The sequence below is a fragment of the Daphnia carinata genome, chromosome 10, assembly GCF_022539665.2.
Source record: "Daphnia carinata strain CSIRO-1 chromosome 10, CSIRO_AGI_Dcar_HiC_V3, whole genome shotgun sequence".
In the NCBI taxonomy this organism is placed as follows: domain Eukaryota; kingdom Metazoa; phylum Arthropoda; class Branchiopoda; order Diplostraca; family Daphniidae; genus Daphnia; species Daphnia carinata.
In genome coordinates, this window is record NC_081340.1 from 3,611,050 (window position 1) to 3,635,942 (window position 24,893).

A 24,893-nucleotide genomic window follows, 5' to 3' on the forward strand; every position below is an offset into this window, starting at 1 on the left:
AATTACTCAACTACTGGTCGAAAGGAAATGAATGAAAATCATTAAACGGTTACAGTTAAGTAAAGCAAAAAAGAAAGGGCTCGACCGGGATTTGAACCCGGGACCTCTCGCACCCTAAGCGAGAATCATACCCCTAGACCATCGAGCCGATACCAAGTCGTCAGCAAGAGAGCACAAGCCCGGTAAACGCATTTGAAGGACTTCATTTGTTTATATTACGTCAGCCTAAACTTCTGAACTCTACGTATATGGAATGTGAATAGGATTTAGACGTGACAGAAGATTGTAAACTGTCTGGGAATTTATCCTAATAACCATAACCAAATGTGAACTAGACAGACTAATGACTTACAACCAATTTTTGTTATGGCAATTCCAAAAGCAAAAATCTATTGATGACAATACTTACCATACGCCCATAAACAAAGGATTGGGGACAGCTTCACATAAAATGAACAATGCACCATGTATCCTGTGGCGGATATGGTTTATACTGCAAAGGGATAAATATTTTAAAATCTCCATAGTACTATTCTTGATGGAAATTATACAGGTCATGAATACTACCTTCTGACAAAGATTTTGATTTCTGTTTTTCTGAAACCCAAACTATTTCCAGTATAGTTTGTTCATTACAAGAAAGGATGGTACCCTCTTTCCTACAAGAATTGTTTGGTACGTTAGATATGATATGACTAGATAACGAATGGACAGCGATTCTCATTACAGTAAGCCACTCATCGGACTCGAATCACACTAGGACTACCAACAGTTTCCTCTTAAGGAAATATTTGTATTTGCTTTTCCCACAAAAATTTTTACTTTTACGTACCCGACTGTTGAAGATTGTCGGTAATTAAAGAAACGGCCAATGTGTCCTGTCATTTAATCTGCAGACGCTATTTTTAAATGAGGGATGTTACATGCCGAGAAATCTGTAACCAAACAACTCCATCTTACACGAAGCTTAGGTCATCCATGATCTAGGGGAAATCAGGTGACAGTAAATTCGCAACGTTGCCAAAAACCACAAAAAAAATTCCAAGGTGAAAACCTGAAATTACGGCTTGGCGCAATCGCTTTTTGTTTGCTAAACCGTTTCTCCAATGGTTTCCCGCCAAAAAGTATGTTTTAGGCGCGTACTTTCCAATCTGGGTCAATTGGGCGCTTTTTTCATGCACACTAGGTTGAATCACAACAGATTTTTAAACGGCGGTGTGAATGGTAGAAAATCAAAAAAAAACCTACCAAGGAAATATAATTTTAAACATGAATAAACCTGAATAGTAACAAAATCCCATGGTTAAGATCAGGGTAGACGCAATGAAAACGATGTAAACCGGATACGGGGACAGCGACAAATCCTTTTCGGTTGAGTACATTCGGTTGGTGTTACGAAACCAGCTATGACAGCTAAAAAGTGAAATGAAATGAAGCATAAAATTCGATGTGCTTGGTTTTCTGAAGTCTCCTGGCGGCAGTCAGATGGAACTACAATTTGTAGGGGCTTTATGAAAAACCAGCATTCGTCAAATTGTTTTTTTTTTAGGGCTTTCTGATGCATACTAAATACCAATCAGCAGAGCTCTTGTGCTCTGCGTACAGCCTACTGCGTACTGACTAGAGCAGTGAGCTAGTGACTACTGATCTGACTGCCTGTCCGACTGCACACCCCTGGATTTCGATTCGCTAAACAAACAACGATTCGGCATAAATCGATTTAAACAAACTGGCAGCGATGCGCAGTTGTCACTTTACTTCATGCAAGTGTTTCTTTTGTGGCGAAGAATTGAAGTTGAAATTTTTATTCTAAAGAAAGTGTTTGTATTTTCTTGATCAGGATTAATGCCCTGTGTTTAAAATGGAAAGGTGGTTCAAATCAGACACCGAGCTTGCTAGTAGCATGGAATACGATCAAATTGGTTTATCTAGTGAAATTAGATCTACTCCCGATGCGCTCGTTATCTCTAACGATTTTTCTCATTGTTTGGGAGAAAAATTACCCCTTGAATTGTTGACCACTGATGAAGAAGGAGTACCCAATATTATAGAGCTTGAAGTGCAAATGGATGGCAAATGTTTCAATACCTCACATGAAGAAACGGCAGTGTTGTCAACTGAGGACTCTATTCTTTTTGAGGAAGTCCGTGACACCCCAAATATCTTACATCAGGATGAAAGAGAAAATTTACTGTCTCTGCAGTCCAAAGTTGCAGATATTGTGGAAGAAAAGATAATGCTTTTAACACCACATGAACTAGAGTCTATGAAGGTTAGTGCTCTGGAATCTGATAGTGAGAAAGAGAGTCAACAATCCAAGACAGAGGGCAATCCTCATGATACAAACACTGAAGAAAGCAGTGAGAAGATTCCCAAGCCAGTAGTGGTTCTACATGAAAATGAAACTCTCTACCTCTGTCCATTTGAAGAATGCTCAAAAGGGTTCCCTAAATTATTCATGGCCAAAAGCCACATAATGACACATGTTGGAATTAGACAGTTTAAGGTAGTATTTATTAATATCCATACATTTTTTACTTGTGTAAAAGTGTTCTGTCCTTCACAGTGTGATGCTGAGGGCTGCTCTTGGTCATTCTTTTCAGAGTATAAACTCAAACGTCATAAAGAATGCCATCAAGGCAAAAAAGACTTTGCCGTAAGAAAACTATATTTTTGTGTTCAATTTTGAAGTTATTGTCATTACCTACTCTCACAGTGCACAATTTGTCGACGAAAGTTTACTACGTTGTACAACTTAAATTCGCATAAAAAGCTTCACGATCGACCTAATATTTACACTTGTTCGATTGAACATTGTAGCTCAGAATTTCAAACTCAGAGGGAATTGGATAATCATCTAAAGGTAAAATAAAAATTGTAATAATAACATTAAATTAATTAAAAATGGAAATTTCTTTCTCTAAATACTATGTTATCTCTTGTAGGAGCAACATCGAGAAGTCGAAGCACCTTATGCTTGCCATCACTGCAATTGCGGCAAACGGTTTCATTCTCTTAACGCACTCACCACCCATCTTCGTAGCCATACTCGAGTGGGTCCATTGACGTGTCAGTGGGAAGGTTGTTCTCGCTCTTTCGATAGGCCATCCCATTTAGAGTCACACCTTAGAACCCATACGGGAGACCGTCCATTCGTATGTCATTTTGAGGTAACTGACATTTGTTCAGTCGATAACTAAGTAATTGAAACAGTGTTTTGATTACAGGGCTGTGGATGGGCTTTTCGGACACCAAGCAAGCTCAGTCGGCATCAGCGCACTCACAAGAATGAGAGACCATTCAAATGCCCTCATCAGGAATGCCATAAAGCCTATTTGAGGTCAGAACATCTGAAACAGCATCTTCTTAGTCAACATCATGGCATGAAAATGTTCCGTTGTCCTGTTGAGAGTATGTTCGACTTGTTACCTTCTACCTGAAAGATTGTATTAAAATTTTGACCTTCAGGCTGTGGCGCGGAATTTACGGCGAGGAGTACCTTGTACGTTCATGCCAAAAGACATAATGTCGACACCGCCAATCTTACCTATCCGTGCGAGCACCCTGGCTGTAATAAACAGTACTCCGGCAAATCCAACCTGCGGAAACACATGGTTCGCTGTCATGGTAGCCGGGCTCCATCTGCTGCAACTGCGTTGTCTACTGACCCATCACCTCCGGAACTGATAAAGGTTGCCGATCAACCCTTTCAGAATGATTATATCGCTTTGCTATTGGGAGATGACGAGGACCCCGTCTCTACAGATCCTTCAGTTGTCACATTCCTTGCTGTTCCAACGGATAGTCTTCAAGTACATATAATAATCGCTCCTCTAGAGCAAGTTGATAATCATAACATTTCTTTAGGATGTTGGATCTGGATCAAGCGGAGATTCAAACGTGTGCGTCTTACTTCATACTGGCGGTAATCACGAAGCTACTACCAGCTCAACTGGCCACGCCCACATTGTCTGGAGCTGGCAGACAAGTCCCACGAAAGCGGCAGAAGAATGCTCCGAATTTAGTCAGTCGACTATCAATATGCGAGACTTGGAATAATTCGGCTTTTCCCCTTCATGAATCCAATAATCCATGTTTATGCACCTTTTGCATTTCGCGTACATCGTAATTACACATGGGCACCTCTTCGTCTCGACACGCGCCACTGAAATGAATACATACTCGATTGTCTATTAATGCTGTTGTCTTGATATTGACTTCACTTGAAAAGGGTAATGAAAAATTAATAAACTGATTCACCTGGTTGAAATGCTGAAGTACAACGGCAAAACCTTTCGAACCAATGATGGGTTATTTTCTAACATGGAAACCAGTTCAGCTGAACAAATAAAAACATCTTTATTTCGGTGAATAAGGCTTCAGCAGATTTTCTGAAAAGTTCTTGACTTGCTCAACACCACGGACTTCTCGGTCTAGCAAGGGCAAACGTGTAACGTGGAAGTCTTCGTACAAATCGGCGATCTATAAGTACATTTGTGTTTATCATTTTTAGGAATTCAAACCAATTCATGTCAACCAATTTTTTATACCTGATCGAGATATTTAGCTTGAAGTTTCTTGCGAGCACCACATAGTCCACATGTTTCTCCAGTTGTTGTTTTAGGAGCATCGAGCAAAAGTTGATTAACAATAATGTTGTGTGTATCAATATTGGACTTGGAAAGTTCCTGAACTAGCCGTTCTGTTTCATACAGTGATAGGAACTCTGCGATACAGACGCAGACGAAGGTAGTTCGATTCTGGTAACAGATTATTAAGAGTTCAAGCACACAACAATGGAATTATGATGAAAGAAATCGAGACTTACTGGATCTTTAAACTGTTCATTAATTTGCTGGATGATAGGGAGCATCTCCTCCAAACGGTTAGAAAAGATGTCTGTATTTATACTGTTCATTCCAATAAGGCCTGATATCTGTAATAACCAAACGGCAGGGATGAAATTCTGGTCAAGTCTATATGGAAATTAAATAACCAAATATACCTGATTAATGAATGGGCCTATCTGGGATTTAAGGCGCAACAATTTGCTCAATCCTTTTTCCACAACAGAAGGAAATGCAAGTAGGCGTAAAGTATGTCCAGTTGGTGCTGTATCAAAAACAACTACTGAAAAATTCATTCCTTGCACTAGCCTTTAAATTAAAGATAAAGATAATCAGAAAAAAAGATAATAACAATTGGAGAATAAGACAGGCTATGTTTTCTTACTTCATTACTTCAACATAACTCATTGCTTCATCAATGCCAGGAAAAGCTCCAAATATTTCCTGCATCAGTCCACGATTAGCTCTCCAGAAATTGCTCTCCCCTTCAAAATAATCATCTGGCAATTCATTGAATCCCACATTTGGATCAATTTCCTGAAATAGAAATACAGCTAAATATGGTGACAGAACATCTTATTTTAAATCATATATACCATGGCAAATAAATTCTCAAAGCCTTTAACTTTACTTGGAACTTTGCTAAATTTCTGATCAAAGGCATCTGAAATGTTATGTGCTGGATCGGTGGAGATAATAAGCACAGTTTCCCGCACACGAGCAAGCTGTACAGAAAGACTGCAACTGTTGTATGGGGGTTTAAAACACATGCAGCTTATAACATTTCAAAGGAAATCATTACCTGCAGGTTGTTTTACCTACTCCACCTTTACCACCGACAAAGATCCATCGTAAACTGGTTTGTTCTACTACATTCTTAACTGTTGGTTCAAGTTGAACAAATTCTTCAACATTGGAAGCCATTGTTGCAAATAATGCTGCTAGTTGTCAGTTAGAATGGCAGAAGTAAAAATTATTAGCAATCAATAAGAACCTGCAGACGACAAAATACGTTTGACACTTGTTTCCTTAAACAGAATGGTCGCCTTGCCTTTGGCGCGCAATTCAAACAATGTATTCAAACTATTTTTACAGACCAATGGTTTTTTATTTAACACAATAGCCCTGCTGATTGCTGTTTAGTCTTGCCTCAGGAAACCCCCTACCAAAAAGAATCTTATTTTAAAAATTTCAAAAGATTAAGTGATTTGCATCGTAATTTTTCTGCGTTTTTCTTTTTCGCCGTCAGGCGTCGTGAGGAATATCTAGTTAAAATCACGTAAATGAAATTAGGCAATGAATTTTTAATAACTAGCTTAAATTTCGATATTTCTTTTATTATCTTACTAAGTGGTGATGCCATCCACAAGCAATTTCATCACATGAGTGAACACGTGTAACATGAATTGGTGTAATTCAGCTAAGAAAATACCTGGTTCTTGTTTGGGAGGGGGAATGCCGCACTCTTTCCCGATTGATTGAAAGTGTAACGATAATTACTTATTAAATTATTCGCAACAGAAACTAAAATATTCACGTTTTCCAGTAGAGACTAAATACTTGACGTGTTCAATCCACATGGACCAGTAGCTTTTTTGGAACTGGAATAAGCAACGGAATGGCGGACGTCATGGTATTAGCCACAAGAATGGCTTGCATAAACTTTAAAACATTTGGCATACATCTCAATAAAAGGGAAAACGCCAGAAGCGCCTAGTGAAAAGCCGAGTTGAGGTAAAGATGAAAACAGTGCATGAAAATAGCTTCCGGAAAAGAGGAGTGGTTAAATTTAAGGGCATGGAGAAAGGGGTATAAAAGAATTCAACAACACACGTGGATTCTCAGAATTCAATTTCCCCCCTTATTTTCTTTTCGCCATTCGCATCCAGATGCACAGGGTTCCCTTGAGATGTCAAGCAAGAGTATGCTTGACTATTTCGCGAGTGAAAGCATAGTCAATGTCCCAATAGGCAGGCAGATCGTCGAAGCTTTTAAAGAGCATTACTTGCCAAAATAATTGCTACAGTTTATTCAGCTTTGCGAGTAAACGATTACCTAATTATAAACGTTCGTAAATAGAGCCCTTAGATAGAATATCACATTTTGCAGTATAGTCGAATTGCAGAAGACTCACCAGGCAAATGTCCGAATCTAATGAGTTTCAAATGAAGTCTCTTGGTAGAGACCAGTAGGAGAAAAAAAAGGTCACTTTCAGGTCAAAACGTATGTTCGGCCGTCGGGGACATGAGGAGCTTTCTTTTCTACTGCCTAGCTGAAAAGAAAATGTGGGTCAGGTTCTTAACGCAATGGGTCATTCGAGGTCATCTATCTCTTGTGAGGTCATTTCACCCACATAGATGACCCTAGCACTTGTGCCACCCAATATTGTCGACGATGACCTTGAATGTAGTAAAGGAAACTGGATGAAAAGTGTTAGTGGTATAGTAAGGAAGACCTACTACTGGGGGAGTAGGTCGATGACTTAAAACAACTTAAGCTCAGTTCATTGGAAGAAGGTCATGTCATCAACTCGTCGACATTCATTGGTCGTCCTCCTTGGATCTTACCCCAATATCGAAATCATCCGTCGTCAGTTACTCGAGTGTTACCGGCTCGGTCAGAAGTGGTCAATCGGAGATGGAGACCAAGAATTCGATCTTGAACGCGTTACTGCAACAGGCAATTTTTAACAGTCAAGGTGTTGGTGCTAACGTTCCAGTTAACTTAAGTATGTCGTTGAATGACGAAAGAAGTGAGGTCACCAGCTCTTCATCATCAGTTGAAGATGAATCTCCCGCCGACCTGTCCAGCCGCAGTAACCACCGTGACGATTCACCCACTCCTCCGCACTATCAACATCATCCGGATTCATCACAGCTGATGCACGCCATGGCAGCGGCTTTCTCCTTCCAGCGGGATTTGTTAGCGCAACAGCAAAACAAATCTGAACTCCACCAACCAGATATTGCCAATAGTTCTTTATCGTCCTCACCTGATCCTTCCCACCTGGTTGCAAAAGCCTTGGCTTCAGCCACAATGAGAAGACCGAGGAGCGAGAAAAAACCTATTCCAGATGATTTGAAAGATGGCAAATATTTCGAGCGTCGACGTCGTAACAATCTTGCAGTAAGCTCCTTTTTTTCCTATAAAAAAACCAGACGTATAAAGCTTCAATTTCCAAATATCGTATTAATTTTTGTTATTATATTTTCAAGGCTAAGAGATCAAGAGATATGCGAAAAAATCGCGAGGACCAAGTGACGGTTCGAGCCAATTTCCTTGAGGTAGAGCGGTTACATAATTTTTTTTCGGGGGTTTACCCATTACTAATAATTACCTTTTCTTTTCATGTAATTTGACAGAAGGAGAATTCAGTCTTAAGAGCTCAAGTGGCCACCTTGAGGGACGAAGCTTTCGCCTTGAAACAGATGCTGTTGCATAAGCAAGCTTCCGCCATTTTACGTAGTCAAGCTGCCACTAGTTGAACAATTCTCTGTGGGGCGATAACAAGAAAAATGTTCACGTTACGTTGTTTTACTTTTGTGTTAACCAATTCTAATCTTTCATATGTATCATGATTTCTCTTTCGGTTCAATCAAACACGTCTTTTATTTATAATTTCTTTTTGGGACGTGCCGCCTGCTAACAACCGACTAAAGCTTCACAGTGCCAAAAATAAACGAGATGAGAATCTTTTTTGTCAACCGACTATCATCCACGATTCTTTTTGACCTTGAGTTTGCATTATACAACAAAAAATACCCACATGTTGACTAAATTAGTAAAGTCCTTGATAAATGAATTTCTTATCAACTGTATCGAGGTTCTCGAGAATCGGCCAATACAAAAAGATAACTTACCGATGACTCGGCGTAACCTCGAAGAGAACAAAATAGTGCAAAATGCCAGAAATGGATAGTTCATGCCAATCACTTTGATAATTAATAACATAACAGTCAGACATTGAGCATCCCACGAGGTAATGAGGAACGAGTTACGAAGAAAGGCCCACAGTGACTGATTCAGTTGCTTACATATTGTAACATGCTGCCACCTAGTGCTTGATGAGATATTCATAGACAGTTAAGCACGTGTCAAGGCTGCTATCGTCTGCTGATGTAGTTGTCTGAATTAGTAGAAAAATTTATTGTCCATCAAATAACTCTTCTACAATTGTAATTCTGCTTATGCAAACTTACCGAGCGCATTGCAGGAACTTCGTTAGGTTAAGTCCGTGCTATTTACAAAAGGTTTTTCTTGTTTTTGCAGTTGGTATCGAGTGAAATTATCCGTTAAGCATTTGCTTTCTTGAAGTGATAAAGCACAATGGTGCGAAAATTGAAATACCATGAACAGAAGTTGCTGAAAAAGGTTGACTTCATTTCGTGGAAGCTTGACAATAACATTCATGAGGTTCAGGTCCTTAAAAGATATAGAATTCAAAAGCGAGAAGATTACACAAAGTAAGATTGAAACACAAAAATAATTAGAATACATTTTGACAACTTATTGTTACATTTAGGTATTGCACACTTGTACTACATATACAAAAGTTGGCAAACAAAATTAAAGAGCTTGATCCAAAAGATCCATTCAGAGTGGAGTGCAGTGCAGCCGTTTTGGAAAAACTGTAACTTGTTTTCATGTCAAAGCTGAAAGTTGTTTGACCTTAATCTTAATATTCAATTATCAGATATTCCATGGGTTTGATTCAAACCAAGTGGTCGCTTGATCTGGTTTCACACATAACAGCATCAGCCTTCTGCCGTAGAAGACTTCCTGTGGTGATGGTTAGGGCAAAGATGGCAGATTCTATCAAGACTGCAACAACATTTGTAGAACAAGGCCACATTAGGGTTGGCCCGGAAGTGGTTAAAGATCCAGCATTTTTAGTAACCAGGTATAACTCAACCCATTTCCTGTCATAAGATTTTCTGATAAAGGCATTGTATTTCCCTATTACCAGAAATATGGAAGACTTTGTGACATGGGTGGACTCGTCTGCTATCAAGAAACACATTATGGAATACAATGAAATGGTAGCCATAAGCTTTTTGATCTCATTCCGTAGTACGATGGTAATCAAAGTTAAATTTTTTTCCATTTCAGAGAGACGACTTTAATATGGCTTAATGATTTATCTGACGATGAGAACTTGTCCGCAAATACATACCTTTTTCTAAACCATACATTTATTGTTATTGTTATTTTGTTTTTTTTTAGTATCCTTACGCTTATCGCGCATACTATCAGGGCATATAATTTTTCTCCTTCATATGAGGCAAATGTGGTTTCCGCCGTCTACTTGAATGGTGGAAACGACCAACTTTTCAACCAAACCTTTATCGGACGTAGACGTAGCCGATTCTTAATACTCTATAAATTTTACAGTTTCTCATACATCTTTGATTGTCAAAGGAGAAAGGTCAAGGGAATGCATCCAAAGATGTCCTTCATTTTCGTTTACTGGATATTGATCGGTTTCGTCTGTTCGGAATTACTTTCCAGAGGGAATGCAAACTTAAACCAGCAATCGATAAACGCCTTATGGGAAAGCCCGTCCACGCTCTTCAATGAGGTACTATTTGTTTTGCCATTATATTTAAACGAATTAATAATGACTTTTCATTGACTAGATAAATTGGGAGCGTTGGGGCCGTGAAATTACTGCCGTAAACCCTGTGGCTAACGGTTTGCTTATTTTATCGTTTGTTCTTCTAACATATAATGGGGGTATTAAGTATAACTTCTATCATCCAGGTGGAAACTGTGACACAAAAGAACTGTCAGCCTTAAGCAAAAATGCTCTATGCAAGCCCCGTCCTTACCTAGTAAAAATAGAAGTACCTGAAGGCTTCTCCATGGTAACTCAGCTAAAAGATTAGCAGGCCATAGCTAGATTTCATTAAATTTACAGGTTCATCCCGGTTACGTAGAAGTGAAGCGATGCGAACATGGAAAATGTCCCCAACATTCAGCACAACGTTGTCTGCCAGGAAAAACACAATTGAAAAAAGTTCCAGTGAGGGATTTCACTATTCATTACCTTGCATATTTTAGTTTGTTTGCTTGTGTGGTTGTTTTTTGTTTACACTTAATCTTTTTCGCCAGGTGTGGGTTTTCAAACAAGGAGGACGTACACAGTGTCTGACGTTCGAAGTCGAGGAGCACGTTAACTGTAAATGCGCTTGTCTGGTGACTGAGAAAGACTGTCAACAAGTGCAAGTAAAAAAAAATCATGCATCGTCTGCTACGTTCGGCAACAAATGAATTAACTACTTTTCTAATTTGCATTTCTAGGTCTACTCAAAAAACAATTGCCGTTGCGAATGCCCGAACAAGAGCGAAGCCCATCCGTGCGAGCAAAGTGGCTTTAATTGGCATTCATCGAGTTGTCGGTAAACTTTACCTTTTTTTAATTGTTGTTGGACTAGTTACCAATTGATTGACGTGGCCAAGTTTTAAGTAGTGGGTCGATTGTCTGTTCTTTTTTATCGACTTTTATGTCTGCTAAAGAGGCGGGTGGCGGGAACTGGTTACAGAACAAAGGTTGTCTTTTGTTATTTGTAGATAAAAACAAATAGCTGCGAAGTAATCGATTTGTTTGCACAGCCATAACGTCCAAATCGATCTTTACTTTGTTATGCGTGTCATTTTTGTGATGTATTGAAAACGTGGCTGTTTATTTTTATTTTATATATCTCAGATGTATCCAGGGCTGACCACAGTCTACGGAATGAGGTCAAACTAGACCCATGTTCTAGGGAGAAAAAGAGAGAGAGAGAGCTATATCAGGCCCGAGGCCTGCTTGCTGGGACCGACGTCGGTTATACAATAATTTTCATGCCATATGGGTTGCCCAAAAAGAACTGTTGAAAGAGAATAAAAAAAAAAAGAAAATATTACAAATGTTGAACTGTCTAAACGAAAAGAATTCTGTCTTAGTACACATACACAAGTTGTGTACTTATTCACTTAACAACATCTTTCGAGGGTCTCTGACGAAATCCAAACGTCGTCAATGTCCATTAAGCTGCTTGACTAAGTGTATCGTGAATAAACGAAGCACAGAGGGACAAAAGGAAATCTTACCCTTTAGAAGATCTGGCAATTTAGCGAGTGGATTTACGGTAGTTGATCTTATCTTTTTGTTAGACTTAACACACATACACACATAGAGAAAATAGGGATTTCAAAACTTTTGGGTACAATGCATGTCGTCTGCGTGTGTGTAAGTTGTTACCACCGTAAATGGAGGTGCTCGAGGGGGCGTTGTGGACGCGCGCAACTTTCACTTTTCTGAAACAGCCTCAGGCGCTCACCTACAGACTTCGTGATCCGACGGAATAACAGACGGCGTAATAGTCTTCAACGTATTTTTTTTTCTTTTTAAGCAGGTTTTTTTTTTCATCGCCTTCCAAGTAAATGAAAACTCAAAACAATGTTTCCTATTTTTATGAAAATTCACCGATATATTGGTCATAAAATTCAGCGTGTAACAAATTTTTTTGTGTTTACCAAGTACAATTTCTTTTTTAATCTGTATAGAGAATTCACACACACTCACACACACACACATAAGAAATACAGAGGCGTTTCAAATAGCCAATGTTTGAAAGATACACACAATTGTTTATCGTCAATGTAACATTCTTTTTTTTTTCCTATTTTTCTTTTGAAATGGTTCTAAATGAAATTAATTTTTCAACCCCCCCCCCCCCCGACCGTCGAATATTTTTATTTTTGTTAAAATTTTTTTAAAGAGCCGATAAGGGCGGCTTCGTCACGCGAAAAAACGGGAGGAAAATCGAAACGCACAAAAACCAAAAGAAACAAAAAAAAAGTTACGTCTGTGTGTGTGTGTGTTTTACAATTGGAGAGAAAATTGCATTTTGCGGGGCAAAAGAAAACAAAAATAATAGTCTGGCAGGACATTATATAAACGCAATGGATTGATGAAACACTTAGCGCGCGCATAAACCGACTCGATTCTTTTAACCTAATTCTTTTTTTGTTTTTAAATAATCTTTCTTTTTTTTTTTTTAATGTCCATCCCCAAACACTGGTTCACACATTCACACACATCTAACCAACAGACACGCACACAAAAAATTAAACGAGAGAAAACCGACACGAACCGACAGAGCGGAATGAAGAGAGAAAAGAGTCACAACAGAGAGGCGAAAAAATAAAGAACCCAATCGAAAGAATAGGTTAAAGAAAAAAAAGAAGAATTTGTTTGTAATCGTAAATCTCCCATCGCCCAAATAATTTTGTTTTTTTTTTAAAGGTAAATCAATGTCCCTAGAAAGATAACACGCATTTTGGTTGTGCCTCTCGTTTTCCCCGGCCGTTCATATTGAAACTGGATCAATCCCAGCTGCGTGTGGATTTGGAATGTAGCCACACTACAATAGCCAAAGATATGGAGAGAAAAAAACACACACACACACACACACACAAATATAGAAAGAAAACAATAGTGGGGGGAAATAAACAATTAAGACGATAAATGCTGCCACATTCCCATCCCCCCCTGATATATTCATTACTACTCTTCAAGGTGAACAAGGGAGGAGCACAATGCGGCTCGAGTCAACGATCAATAAAGAGGGAAAAAAAGGATTACACGGGTAGAAAGTGGGAAGAAAAAATGTTTTTTTTTTTCGTGTTGTTTTGTTGCTCTTGTTTTACAAATTTTATGTACACGGGAGAGAGAAGGATGGCTACAAACAATTGGAGGGTATTTTTCTTTTCTAAAGCCAGGAGACATTTTGTGTGTGTGACTCCGTTCTTTTTTTTTTTTTGCACGAAAACGGCAGTAGCAGATCTCTCGTGAGCGAACGTCGTAGTGGGTCGTCTTCAGTTTTGTTTTGCCCTTTTTTTCTCGGATTTATAAACACCGGGATCCAGAAAATATATATATATATATATCGACACCAACGAATCTCTCTATCGTGAAAGCCTCTGGCACCGTCGTTGGTTGTAGACAATTTTCACAAAAATCTAAAACGAGAAGAGCTCAAAAACGTCTTGACGCCACTGTTCTTTTTTTTGTTTGTATAGTTCCTCCCAATAGCTCCGAATTTCATTCGAGAGAAACGCACTCACACACATTCAATCACACTCACATTCTCATATCAATCTAAGAAAAAAAAAACGTCCACAAATAAATAAATAAAAAAAACAATTGACTAAAAAGAGCAAAATGAAACAAATGTAGCTTACCTGGCGAGTTTAAGATGCCTCTTGTCATTTCCGCTTGGCGTGAAGCATTTCCATGAGTAGTGTTTGTGTCGGCGCGCAGCCGTTGAGATGCTTGAAATAGAGATACTCTTCACCGCGTGTCGACATGGCGTGAATGTCCGGTAAGATTGCCAGCATTTTGGCAAACTTGTCCTGTACGAGCCAAAAAATTCAATACACAATCAAATGCAATTCAACAATAACGGTCAACTTACAGGGATATGAGCGTAGCAGTTAAGCGTGTAGTCGAAGAGAGCTTGTTGGACTTGCTCCTGTGCGTCGACCACATGGCGCCGATTCATCAATCCCTTGACGTCTAATAAAAAAAAAAAAAGTTTAAATTAAAATAAATAAAACGTTCGGTATGAAGAGGGAGAAAACATACCTGAATTGAGAAGCATGAGAAATTTGAGACAGACGTAGTCGGGCACGTCGAAACGGATCTCGGTGAGCCGGGCCGTAACGTCGTGAAGGGGATCGGCCAGTTGCGGGCAGCCAAGTAGCGAGAGCGAGAGAAGGTCGAATTTCTGACCGTTGGGCAGCGACGATTCATCAGGCAGGTGATTGTGCAATCGTTGATGTAAATGATCCAAAATCAACAAATCCGACCAGGCGTGCTGAAGCAACTTCATTTGATCGTCAACCTACACACGAAAAAAAAACAATAATAAATTAATTCACGATAGCCAGTCTCGACCTTGAGATGAAATGGACCAAAAATAGATCGTCCCGTCCCGACAGTTGGCGTGCGAGAAACCGAGCTGAGCCTACTGACCTCAATTTAGACTTGATTAGCTATTGAGGGTGCGAGCGGGACAGACGATGGGGAGAGAAGTCAGGGAGAGATGGTTTTTATTGAACGGTGGGAGGCAGCGTCGGGTGGAATACCGACGCCCCCGACCTAGTGACCCACTTTTCCTCTTAGCGACGCTATCGACGTCCCCTCCAAGACGTTTCTCAGGCAACGGAATGTAACGCCCGTGTTTATTGACAAAAATAATAAAATACAACTCAATGAAATGTAACAGAAAAATAATTCCCTATAATCGTTTTATATAACTCTGGTTTCCATCGGAGCGAAGCAGTGCCGAACAAGTTTATCACATTTCGCTTTCTATCGCTAGAAAAATATGGCCGCTTTCAATTTCAACACAACCGTTGGCCAATAGAGGCTATTTTCCCTTTTTGCGGCCTGTTTGAAGGAATTCACGGTCAAAAAGAAATGAAACGCTGCCAGGCAATCAATTCCTCTTTCTCTTTCTTTTCTTGAAAAGACCCCAAAAGGAGCTAATAATGAACTGGTTATGGTAATGCGGATAGGTAGCTTTGCTCCCAGGTACCCAATGATGGAACGCACCAAGAAACGAGAAATGGTTGTGTGTGTGTGTGTGTGATATCTACGGTGTTTGTCCGTCCCACTGACCTACTCTCTCACGCGGCTTTATATTATAATCATCATCATCATCATAAAAAGAAAGCCTAGAGGCACAACGACAGTCCTAGACCGTGAGCCGACGACTTTCCATTTCACTCGATCCCAAAGCCATAACTCTCTTTTTGGGGCCATTAAAAATTCTTAATCATATACCACTTTCAATGTTCGATCGTAAAAACACAAAGTGGGAATGAAAAAATGTGTTATTTTCCCTTACCTTTAGATCCTTGAAATAGTAGGAATTTCGCGCCCAGTCGACTTGCGTAAACAGGTTCTGGTCGAGCACCTTGCAGAGGAGTTCAAACAAATCCACTTCGCACTGGTTGTAGGTCTATTACAGATAATAAAAAACGAATTTTTAATTAATGAGATAAATTGAAAAAGGAAAAATAATTAAAATTCTTACTTGACTCTGAAGAAGACCAAACAAAGCGCTTTGCCATTCTTTATCGTCAAGAGACTGGACAAATTCGCGGATCAATGGCGGAACTTTAGCTCCGCTAACTGATCCGGCTCCGACGTTGGGGACGTTATTATTACCTAGCATTGTGTTACCTGATCAAAACATTTATTTTTAAAAACTGTTACGTAATTGCGCAAAGTGGCGTTTTAATTTTTACCGGTCAAAAGTCCCTCAAAATGGAAGGTTTTGGGTGAGACGGACGAAGTCGAGGAATGCTGTTGTGGAGGGGGAGCTCCTCCTCCGCCGGACGGGTGATTATTGGGTGAAGGTGTGTGCGGATGAGAAGGACCCGCTCCTGCTGTCGTGCCCATACTATTATTATTATGGTTATTTGTATTGTTGTTATTGTGCGGTCCTCCCGATCCGGCAGGTCCCATGGAGCCGTTCAACGAGCCCAATGGCTGGCCAGAAGGTCCTACATGTTTTTCCCCAACCCAGCAACAAAGCAAAAATTAAAAAAAAGAAATCAATTTCCAAGTCCCGGATGATGTTCCTTCACCGCAACATGATCCGCCTTATTGTTCAAATTGACCCAATTGGGATCCCAGACTTTAATATTCTTTCTTTGAAAACTCATTTGATTCTTTTGTTTTTCGAATCTTTTTTTTTTACATTAAATAAAAAGGAACAAGATTTGTCGAGCGATGGATATCGGAAGCCATACACAATTCCCCTACAGCCCAAGCATCCAGTTGCATTGAGGTCAATCTCTCTCTCTCTAGATAATGGAAATAATCGGACACCCAAAAGCTGGATCAGCGTGTCCCGTCCAAACTAATTGGTGTAGGGATTGCGCACATATAAATAAAAATAAAAAACAATTAAAATCTGACCTGGATAACCGAGTGATGCGGCGAGTGGACTCGGACTGGAATCGGGACTCGACGTCAACGAAGAAACTTGCGGGATTTGAATCTCGTGTTTGACGCCGCCGTAGACGCTGCTGCCTGATGGCGAATAGCCCATCTCCGTGTAGATTCCAGCCGATTGGCCGGCACCGCTGTTGCTGTTGTTGGGCGAAGGATTGCTCGGTCCTCCACCGCCACCGCCTCTAGGCGTCGTCAACTGCCGTTCGCGCATCACTTGCAATTTGCGTGCTCGATCCCGTTTGTACATGGGTCCAAACTTGTTCCGTCCGCCGCGCATCCGATCCGCTCTCACAGCTAATTGAAAAGAATCATAAAAAATATTTAGATTAATTGATTTTTTTTTTCGATTTAGAAAATCATAAACCTATGGATCGTACTAAAAAAAAATTGAAAGGGGAAAGAAAAAAAAAAATTATATAAGCGTGACGGGGAATCGGTGAGAAAGAACGGAATTTCGGGGTGGAGGACAAGTCCCGCACGGATGGCTTTTCAGGTTAGCGCCGTGACTCATCAACAAACCTCTCTCTATTTTGTTTTTAATTTAACGTCGCTTCATTGGGGAGTTATAGAAAAAAAAAAAGGTTTAAGATAAGTTTCGTATTTTTGTTGTTATCAGTCCCTTAAAAACAGGCCACGAGTTTCGCAATAGGCGTACGGGAGTCGACGGTGGGTGAGAGTCGTCGTGCACGGCCTCCTCCCGACGACGACCGTGACCCACTTGGCTATAATACAAAACTACGTTGACGGCGTTGCCAACTCGATTCTTGCACAGTCCTTCATTCTCTCTCCTTTCGTTCGAATGAGGGGGGAAAGAGAGAGGCTCCATAGAAAGACACACATAGAGAAAAAAAAACTGAAAGCTCAGTGTGTGTGTGTGTGTGTGTGTGGTGACCTACTTTTCTTCAAACAGATTTCAAACGAGGGGAACACCTCCTCTCTAGATACTTGATTTCTTTTAAGGATAAAACGAAAATACAAGATATGTCAACTATTTTTGTAAAAATTCGTTTAAAAGGATGGATTTATTATTATTTCTTTTAAACAGACCCGTTGACCGTTCAACAGGTCAGAAAATCAATATCTGCCTACTTGCAATTTAAAGTTATCCATGTTCCCTCTTCCCAAAATGATGTTTAAGAAAATGACATCAAAAGAAAAAAAGATTCCCGAAAACTGTTAAGGGAAATTTGAATGCGTGTTTACTCTATCTCGCAACAGCCCGAGGCGACGTGAGGCCAACTTTCACTTGTATACGTTTTTTTTAGGCCTATTCTTCTCTCTCTCTTTTAACTCTACGCCAGACATATCCGTTGGCTCGTTTTTTTTTTTTATATTTCTTATATTTTAAAAATTCCTACAAGAAGATGCTTCAAACGCCGCAAGCTTTGAATCTCCCCTTGGATCAGTTGGAAATAAGATTCCCAACCAAAAAAAAAAAATTGGACACACTTTCACTTTCATTCTCGTTTTTTTGTGCCGAGTTTTTTTAGACTCACGTCGTGTTTACGGGACTTGTAGGAGGAGGGCATTTAAAGTTCCATTTTCCTTTTGTTTAACACAAAAAAAAATCCGTGGCAAAAAAATTAAGATCATTTTCGTGATAACCTTGAATCGGTCGGGTCCCGAGAGTTTGCGGACTGATTCCTCGGCATTTTCAATTCTCTCGAAGCGTGTCATCAACAAAGGGAAAGTGGTGAGCGTTTCAGGGGGGGACGGAGGAAATTTCCCTACACACCCAAAAAAATTGAGACGGTGTGTGTGTAGGGATTCTATTCACGTCCCCCTTCTACCAATCGTAAAAAAGAGAAAGGGACCTACTCTTTCCACACACACAGCAGACCCTACACCACTAGATTGTATGGGACCTTTCTCCCCTTGTGGTCATCTTCCCATCCCCAAAAAGGTTGGGACCCCCACAATATTCAGTTCGAAAATACAATAAACGAAACACTTGACAATTGCTATATCAAAACCCGCCTTTCCCACGACCCTATAACAAACAAAAAAAATGGGTGCGTGAACGTGAACGAAAAAAAAAGGGAAAACACGTGACCCCGATTGGTCCAGACAGAACAATTGAAGCTTACCTTCAAGTTTCATGCCGACTTCTAGGCACTTTTGGAATCGGCAATAAGGGCACCTCTTGCGTTGTGATTTGTCAATGTGGCAGGATCGATCAGCGACGCAAGAATAGGCTTTTTTGTTCTGAACGGTCCGTTTGAAGAATCCCTTGCACGATTCGCAGGTGAGCAGACCGTAATGATAGCCAGAAACTTTATCGCCGCAAACTGGACACAATTCTTCGATGCCTTCTTTCGTGTCGGGTAGGTCGTGTCGTCCCGAAGCCGAGCTCGTTCCAGGTGGTAAAGAGCTGGCCGATGGTTGGCCAGACATGGATGGAACAATGACGATAGGATCCATGAGCGGTGATGGACTAAGGGCCGCGTTGCTGCTGGCCGCGTTGCTGGTCTCGTACTCGCCTGCGTTATTCGGATTGTAAATGCAATAGGAATCGAGTCCAGTCAGGCCGACCGTCACGCCCACACCCAGTAGATTGCCGCCGGCCTCGACGCCACCAGAGCTCAAGTGACTCATAGCGTAGCTCATGGCCGCCGACGAGCTACTGTTGTTGTTGTTGTTATTATTATTGCTACTGGCACTGAACGGCGACAGGGTAGACGCGGGACTGGACGAAGCCATCGACAAAGAGGCGATCGACAATTCCGGAGAGCTCAGCGACCTATGATGCAAATGCTGAGCTCCCGCTAGGTGGTGGTGGTGATGGTGATGATGGAGTTGTTGTTGCTGCGGATGCCCAACCATGTGATGATGCTGGCCATTGGATCCATTGCCACTGTTTGAACCACCACCACCGTTGGGGCTGTGCAAACGTTCGATCTGGACGCTGACCTGGTCCGTGTCGACAGACGACGGGCCGGTCAAATTAATGAAACCGGCCGAACTGTTGGTACCGAGGGGCGCAATTGCGGCGAGGTCCATGTCAACTAGCATCTCAACCAACACACATGAGATCCCACACAATTGTTTTTTAAATTAAGATTTCAAAAAAATAATAATCAAACGCGGCTGTACGCAACACGAAAAAAACCGCTCACCAGATGGCTACACACACACCTGTTGCACTATGGGAAAGAGAACGCACACGCACAGACGAAAAATCTTTCAAAAAAGAATTGTAATCCTCACACACAAGATTCCTGTGCGTGTCTGTATGTGTGTGTGTGTGTGTATTTGGAAGCAAGAGAGAGAGAGAGAGAGAGGGAAAAATTGAGGACAAGTCACACTATAGAAACCACCTGCCCGCTTGATGGCGTTGTTGGCGCTCCGAAAGCGAAAGTTGACCGCAATTCCGAAACACACAGGGGCGGCACATGTGATGACAACCGATAGAAAAACTATATAGAATTCACACACACGACGACGGCCGTCGTACGACACAAAACAACACGAGAATCATATGCACTTTTTAATGTCGGACAAAACGGCAGCACCGACTAGTCAGAGAGACGGATCGAGACTGAAGACTAAGAGTCTTGAATTGCTCAGACTAACCATTGGCCTAGTGGGCGGAACTTGTCAGAGAGGGAGGGGGGTTTTCTTCTTTCGAGAAAAATGTGTGTCTCTGCAGACTGAATGTTAAAAAAAAAACAAATAACTCGGGAGAAGAAGAAAAAAAAAACGTTTTGTTGAAGACACTGAAAAAGACACGTCCGATCGGACGCGTGTTTGGAGCGAGAGTCCCGAGACACACACTGTCTGTGTATGTGTGTAGCGGGTGGTGGTGGTAGCGAGGAGGAGTGAAAGTGACTCCCCTTCAAGAAGAAGAGAAAAAAAAGGGAGAAGAAGAAGAAAAAAAGAAAAAAAAAAGGGCCCCAAAAAGAAAAAAAGAGGTGGGTATTCTCTACGTTACTCCGCCCACCACCTCGTGTCCTACTTTCTAACCACCACCTCCAGAGAGCTCTTTCCCTTTCTATCCACATCATCTTTGATTCTATTGACTATGTTTTTTTTTTGTTCTTACGAATAGAAAAATATTCAAATGAGTTTAAGGGGTGTTTTTTTTTGTTTTTTGAAAATTATTCAAATTTTTCTTTCTGTCTCCACAATTGACATTTACTTTAAGTTTAAGGTGTCCTCATTTTTTTGTTAACTATTTAGAAAAGGATAGATTAGAAGCAAAAAAAAAAAATAATAATTCGGGTGTGACACAATGTTAGTCACGTCGATCTGTAGGGAGTTATCGTAACAATTCGTATATCAAACAAAAGTGAACGTGATTACAATAGTGACCCCGATACCTAGTGTGCTACTGCACTAGACCTACTTTCCAACGATACGGACTTAAGAGAGAGAGAGAGAGAAAAAGGAGGTGGGAGGGGGGTAGCCCTGAGGGGGGGGGGGATAACGCAAGGGAGGGAATGCTGCAATCTGGTTTGCCATACACATCGTGCATAGTGTGTGTGTTAGCTTGGGGCACGCTCTGGCGCACCGGCTCTCCCGCGCGCGCGGGCTACCACAAAAACTTTCCCTTTTCATTCGCATGGCCGCCATTTTTTTTTCTCTTTCTCTTCTTTTTTACGTTTGTGTCGATTACATAAACATGTACGTGATATTTGAATACAAACTAAAATAAATAAATTATCACTTGTGTGTGATTAAATATTTAGTTAAATGATTGTAGTTTTGGATGGAATAATTTGAAAATTCGAAGATTTCTTGAAATTATTTCGCGTGCGTGAACAAATGGGTCGCCAACGGTTGCGCCGGCGCATCGGTTGACGTCACGTAAAAAGAAAAAAGCGTCGCTCACGCGGGATTCGCCTTGACCCACTAACACCCTGCACTAGACCTACTAAAACGAAAATGAAAAACAAAAGCCAAACCACTTTTTGTTTTGTTCGTGTTTGTTTCATTCTGCAACACGTATTCTCCGGCGTGACCGTTGCCAAAAGGGAAATTCCGACCCTATTTTCTAATTTTAAAACTACCATAATAAAATCGCCATTTGCCCATACGCATGTTTTTTTTCAGGGATTATTTGTTGTTTTCAAAAACAAAACAATTGTTTTTAGCGAATTGTTTTAGCTAGTTAAATGATTTTCTGATAATTCAACCCAAGATAGATTACAGATCGGGAATGGAGACTGGGGGAGAATGAAAAGTTTTGTGGAATACGAAACATTAAAAGATCATTGGCTGGCTTTCAAAAAACAAAAATCGGATTAGCTTTTACTAATGACGTTGGACCTTGAAATGGATAATCGAGATTCAACAGCACATGCAACAAGTTGCATTTGGGAGGGTGGAAAGAATTAATAATAACCCAAAATTCAATAGAATTCACAGCTGGCTGTTAAATGGAAATTTTTTAATCTCGATACGATTTTAAATTGAAGGTTATGATGATGAATTTAAAAAAAAATAGAAAGAGATTACATCAGCATTTGAAAAACTTGAAATTAAGTAGGTCTAGTGTAATGGGTCACTGGGACAGCAGGAGCTGCTCTATGGCAGCAATAGCTCCCAACGACACCTCTTTCGCCATATCGATTTTTTTTCTCCTTTTCATTTCAAGGCCACCGTTTCGAATAGAATCGTTAATCACGAATTGGTTCTTTTTTTTTCTTTTTGAAACGCATTTAACTCGAAGTGCTTCAGCCTTGAAATAAAGCTGGTACCCTTATATTATCAGGTTGCAATTGAAGGTAGGAGCTTATTGTTGTTGGGTAATATTGAAATGTAAAAATTACTTATTTCAGAGCGAACGCATGTATACCTATTTATCCGATTGTCAAGAAGTGGGGTGGGATCGGGGCTGACCTACTTGCCTCATTCCCTACTGACTTTGGCACTACTTTCGCTTTTCCACGCTTTCTTTTTCGTTGTTTTTCGGGAGCGCATTTTGGTTCGGGAATGGCGCAATTTTTCTCTCTAAATTGAAACCATGCATTCGGGATAATGCACGAATCAATTCAAGATGTTTAAATTATATAGCGTTCAAGGCTTTTCTGCTAATCACCGTTCAGTGCCATACTAGAATCGTCTTAATTAAAAGCATATTTGAATTTAAATAAAAACCGTGTGGTGAATCTTGGAGCTGGATGAGCATCAGGTGATCCGAATCAGCTGGAAGGCAGGTGGGCAGACTTTCGTGGGCGGATAGCTCGTCAGGTTGGAGGGATTCGCGTTTCTACGGTACACATTAAAAATTGATAGCGTGTTGTTTTTAATATCACATCTTTCACGAAAAATGGCTTCACCAGTCGAGCCATAATTAACTATTAAAAAAACGGAGAGGTGTAACCTGTTGTGAGAGGAAAATCATGGCGTGTGCCGAGGACAAGCGGAGCTCTTTATTCAATTCGGCTGAAGATTCCGAAGTTGACGACAACTGTACATAAAGAAAAAAAGACATCATTTCCATGGTGACTTGTGTTGGAAATCGATCGTCTTATTGATTCGTGAATCGGCAATCAAAATCGGCCAAGCTATTTAGCTTGGCACACGAGGGGTATCAAATGGCAGAAGAAGAAAGGAACCTGCGATTGCTGAGACCCATCAGTGCTGCCATCTGACGGCGATCCATGGCGGTCACGCCCGACGACTCCAGCCGACGTCAGCTCGCTGAACGAAGGCAACAAAGCTGCTGCCTCTGCTTGACATTCCATTTTTCTCGTGTTTTTGTTTGCTCTCTTTCAACTAGAGCCGTCTCGCCGTGATAATTTGAATCTTTTGCCTTTTAGCTTTGTGGGGGATCCTACGATATATCAAGGTCGTTATTCGAATGCATTTTAATCAGTGGATGACGAAGTCGTTCGTAAAAAGAAAAAGAAAATGAAACAAAAACAAATTTAGGTCGCTGGGTCGGTTGGTCAATAGGTTACGCGATCACAGACGAAAAATCCCGAACTTTAGCCACCGGCCATTCAAGATAAGGAGCCAACATGTTTATATATATAAATGTGTGTAGAGAAAGACAGGGAGAGAGAGAGAGAGAGATGAAAAAAAGCGGTGGACATACAATGATAGATCAGTGTATATAAAGTAACGTGGCTTAAAAAAGAAGAAGCCTGGAGTTTCACTTTCACTCGAATGGAAAGAGAAACAAAGTGGACTCGGTTAAAAGTTGGGAGAGAGAGAAGGGAATAATAATCGTCGAGCTCCCTGGAGCTGAAACGACCCTGAGGCGATGGTTCGAGAGACCGACCCAACCAACCACTTGTATGTCCCACTGACTCACTGAAAAATATCACACAAACCATTCACGCTCTCTTGTTGAAAGAGAAAAGAGTCGAAAACGAAATAAACACAACTCACTTTTTGCCCTTTCACGAATATCACTCGACAAAGTTTGGCTTCCAAGCACTGATTCCTTATTTTCAATTTAAAGCACGTTATGATGATTGACGGAAAACCTCGTTGTTGAACATTTCACGCGGGACGGCTGACACTGATAATCAAAATAGATACACACACACACGGTTTTCACACACAGTTGCAAAGTTTGGATATTTCGCTTTTTTTCTGTTCAGTTGGATGTATTTCTTACTGGCAGCTCGCGAAAACGGTGGCGTGTGTGTGCGGGACTACTGCACGACTGGAAATGTAGGTCAAGGCCTCGCTCTGCAGCGAGCAGACTGACTCGCGCCGAATCAACTGAGCGTGGGCGGCGTTGCCGAAAACCTCTTTTCGCCTTCCCAGTGTGTACTTTTTTGGCTGGTTTCCCTTTTTTGCTAGTGAGATTATTGTAGTGCACAGAGAGGAGCTTTCGGGAGCGACGCCTTTAGCTCCCAGGTGCTGCGTCTCTGATTGGGATGCACCTCTCGAGGGCTCGGGTGTTGGCGGGTTACATGTTCTTTTCTTTTTCCCTCCCCTTCTTTCTTTCGTTCTGAACACACCACGTTACGCCTAACATAATCGCTACTTTTAGGGGGCGAGTTTTAGAGCATCCAGAGCCATCTATACTTCACATTTTCAACTGGCCGAAAATTGTTGTATTCATTTTTCTTTTT

General features: G+C 40.8%; 4 protein-coding genes, 2 long non-coding RNA genes and 1 other non-coding gene across 13 annotated transcripts; 2 read left to right on the top strand and 5 right to left on the bottom strand.

The window, feature by feature from the left end:
* Positions 1-76: 76 nt before the first annotated feature.
* Positions 77-148, bottom strand: Trnap-agg (transfer RNA proline (anticodon AGG)). Its single transcript has one exon. It is a non-coding gene; the product is annotated as a tRNA-Pro (tRNA).
* Positions 149-807: 659 nt separating this feature from the next.
* Positions 808-1,629, bottom strand: LOC130700385 (uncharacterized). 2 transcript variants are annotated; one of them, XR_009421873.1, is made up of 3 exons: positions 1,249-1,629; positions 961-1,182; positions 808-899 (listed from the first exon to the last, which is right to left on the bottom strand). It is a non-coding gene; the product is annotated as an uncharacterized LOC130700385 (long non-coding RNA). The 2 variants fall into 2 exon arrangements; XR_009003768.2 differs by having other exon boundaries at positions 817-983; positions 1,055-1,182.
* A 98-nt stretch (positions 1,630-1,727) lies between these two features.
* LOC130699682 (zinc finger protein ZXDC-like) lies at positions 1,728-4,197 on the top strand. The gene is made up of 7 exons (XM_057521898.2): positions 1,728-2,506; positions 2,567-2,656; positions 2,717-2,863; positions 2,946-3,170; positions 3,228-3,411; positions 3,469-3,812; positions 3,868-4,197. Exons 1-7 carry the CDS (start codon positions 1,862-1,864, stop codon positions 4,057-4,059), a joined length of 1,827 nt encoding a protein of 608 aa, XP_057377881.1. The 5' UTR covers positions 1,728-1,861; the 3' UTR covers positions 4,060-4,197.
* Positions 4,198-4,340: 143 nt separating this feature from the next.
* Positions 4,341-5,829, bottom strand: LOC130699954 (ATPase ASNA1 homolog). The gene is made up of 7 exons (XM_057522009.2): positions 5,650-5,829; positions 5,444-5,591; positions 5,233-5,384; positions 5,006-5,156; positions 4,829-4,936; positions 4,551-4,760; positions 4,341-4,482 (listed from the first exon to the last, which is right to left on the bottom strand). The coding sequence occupies exons 1-7, from the start codon at positions 5,769-5,771 to the stop codon at positions 4,360-4,362; spliced, it is 1,014 nt and encodes a 337-aa protein (XP_057377992.1). The 5' UTR covers positions 5,772-5,829; the 3' UTR covers positions 4,341-4,359.
* Positions 5,830-6,163: 334 nt separating this feature from the next.
* On the bottom strand, positions 6,164-12,113 carry LOC130700355 (uncharacterized). 5 transcript variants are annotated; one of them, XR_009421867.1, is made up of 8 exons: positions 11,940-12,113; positions 10,894-11,716; positions 10,676-10,836; positions 9,047-10,614; positions 8,882-8,973; positions 8,185-8,340; positions 6,982-7,990; positions 6,164-6,902 (listed from the first exon to the last, which is right to left on the bottom strand). It is a non-coding gene; the product is annotated as an uncharacterized LOC130700355 (long non-coding RNA). The 5 variants fall into 5 exon arrangements; XR_009421868.1 differs by lacking the exon at positions 11,940-12,113 and having other exon boundaries at positions 10,894-11,056; positions 11,257-11,671; XR_009421866.1 differs by lacking the exon at positions 11,940-12,113 and having other exon boundaries at positions 6,982-7,753; positions 7,840-7,990; positions 10,894-11,095.
* Positions 7,485-8,555, top strand: LOC130700136 (hepatic leukemia factor-like). The gene is made up of 3 exons (XM_057522159.1): positions 7,485-7,973; positions 8,063-8,131; positions 8,210-8,555. The coding sequence occupies exons 1-3, from the start codon at positions 7,485-7,487 to the stop codon at positions 8,330-8,332; spliced, it is 681 nt and encodes a 226-aa protein (XP_057378142.1). The 3' UTR covers positions 8,333-8,555.
* Positions 12,114-14,082: 1,969 nt separating the features above from the next.
* On the bottom strand, positions 14,083-24,711 carry LOC130699595 (nuclear hormone receptor FTZ-F1-like). 2 transcript variants are annotated; one of them, XM_057521851.2, is made up of 12 exons: positions 24,199-24,711; positions 23,421-23,638; positions 23,186-23,272; positions 22,960-23,071; positions 18,948-19,340; positions 16,825-17,154; positions 16,149-16,406; positions 15,935-16,083; positions 15,746-15,859; positions 14,479-14,737; positions 14,309-14,409; positions 14,083-14,246 (listed from the first exon to the last, which is right to left on the bottom strand). In XM_057521851.2, the coding sequence occupies exons 2-12, from the start codon at positions 23,547-23,549 to the stop codon at positions 14,100-14,102; spliced, it is 2,079 nt and encodes a 692-aa protein (XP_057377834.1). In that variant the 5' UTR covers positions 23,550-23,638; positions 24,199-24,711; the 3' UTR covers positions 14,083-14,099. The 2 variants fall into 2 exon arrangements, with proteins under 2 accessions (XP_057377834.1, XP_057377826.1); XM_057521843.2 differs by lacking the exons at positions 22,960-23,071; positions 23,186-23,272; positions 23,421-23,638; positions 24,199-24,711 and having other exon boundaries at positions 18,948-20,622.
* Positions 24,712-24,893: the final 182 nt, after the last annotated feature.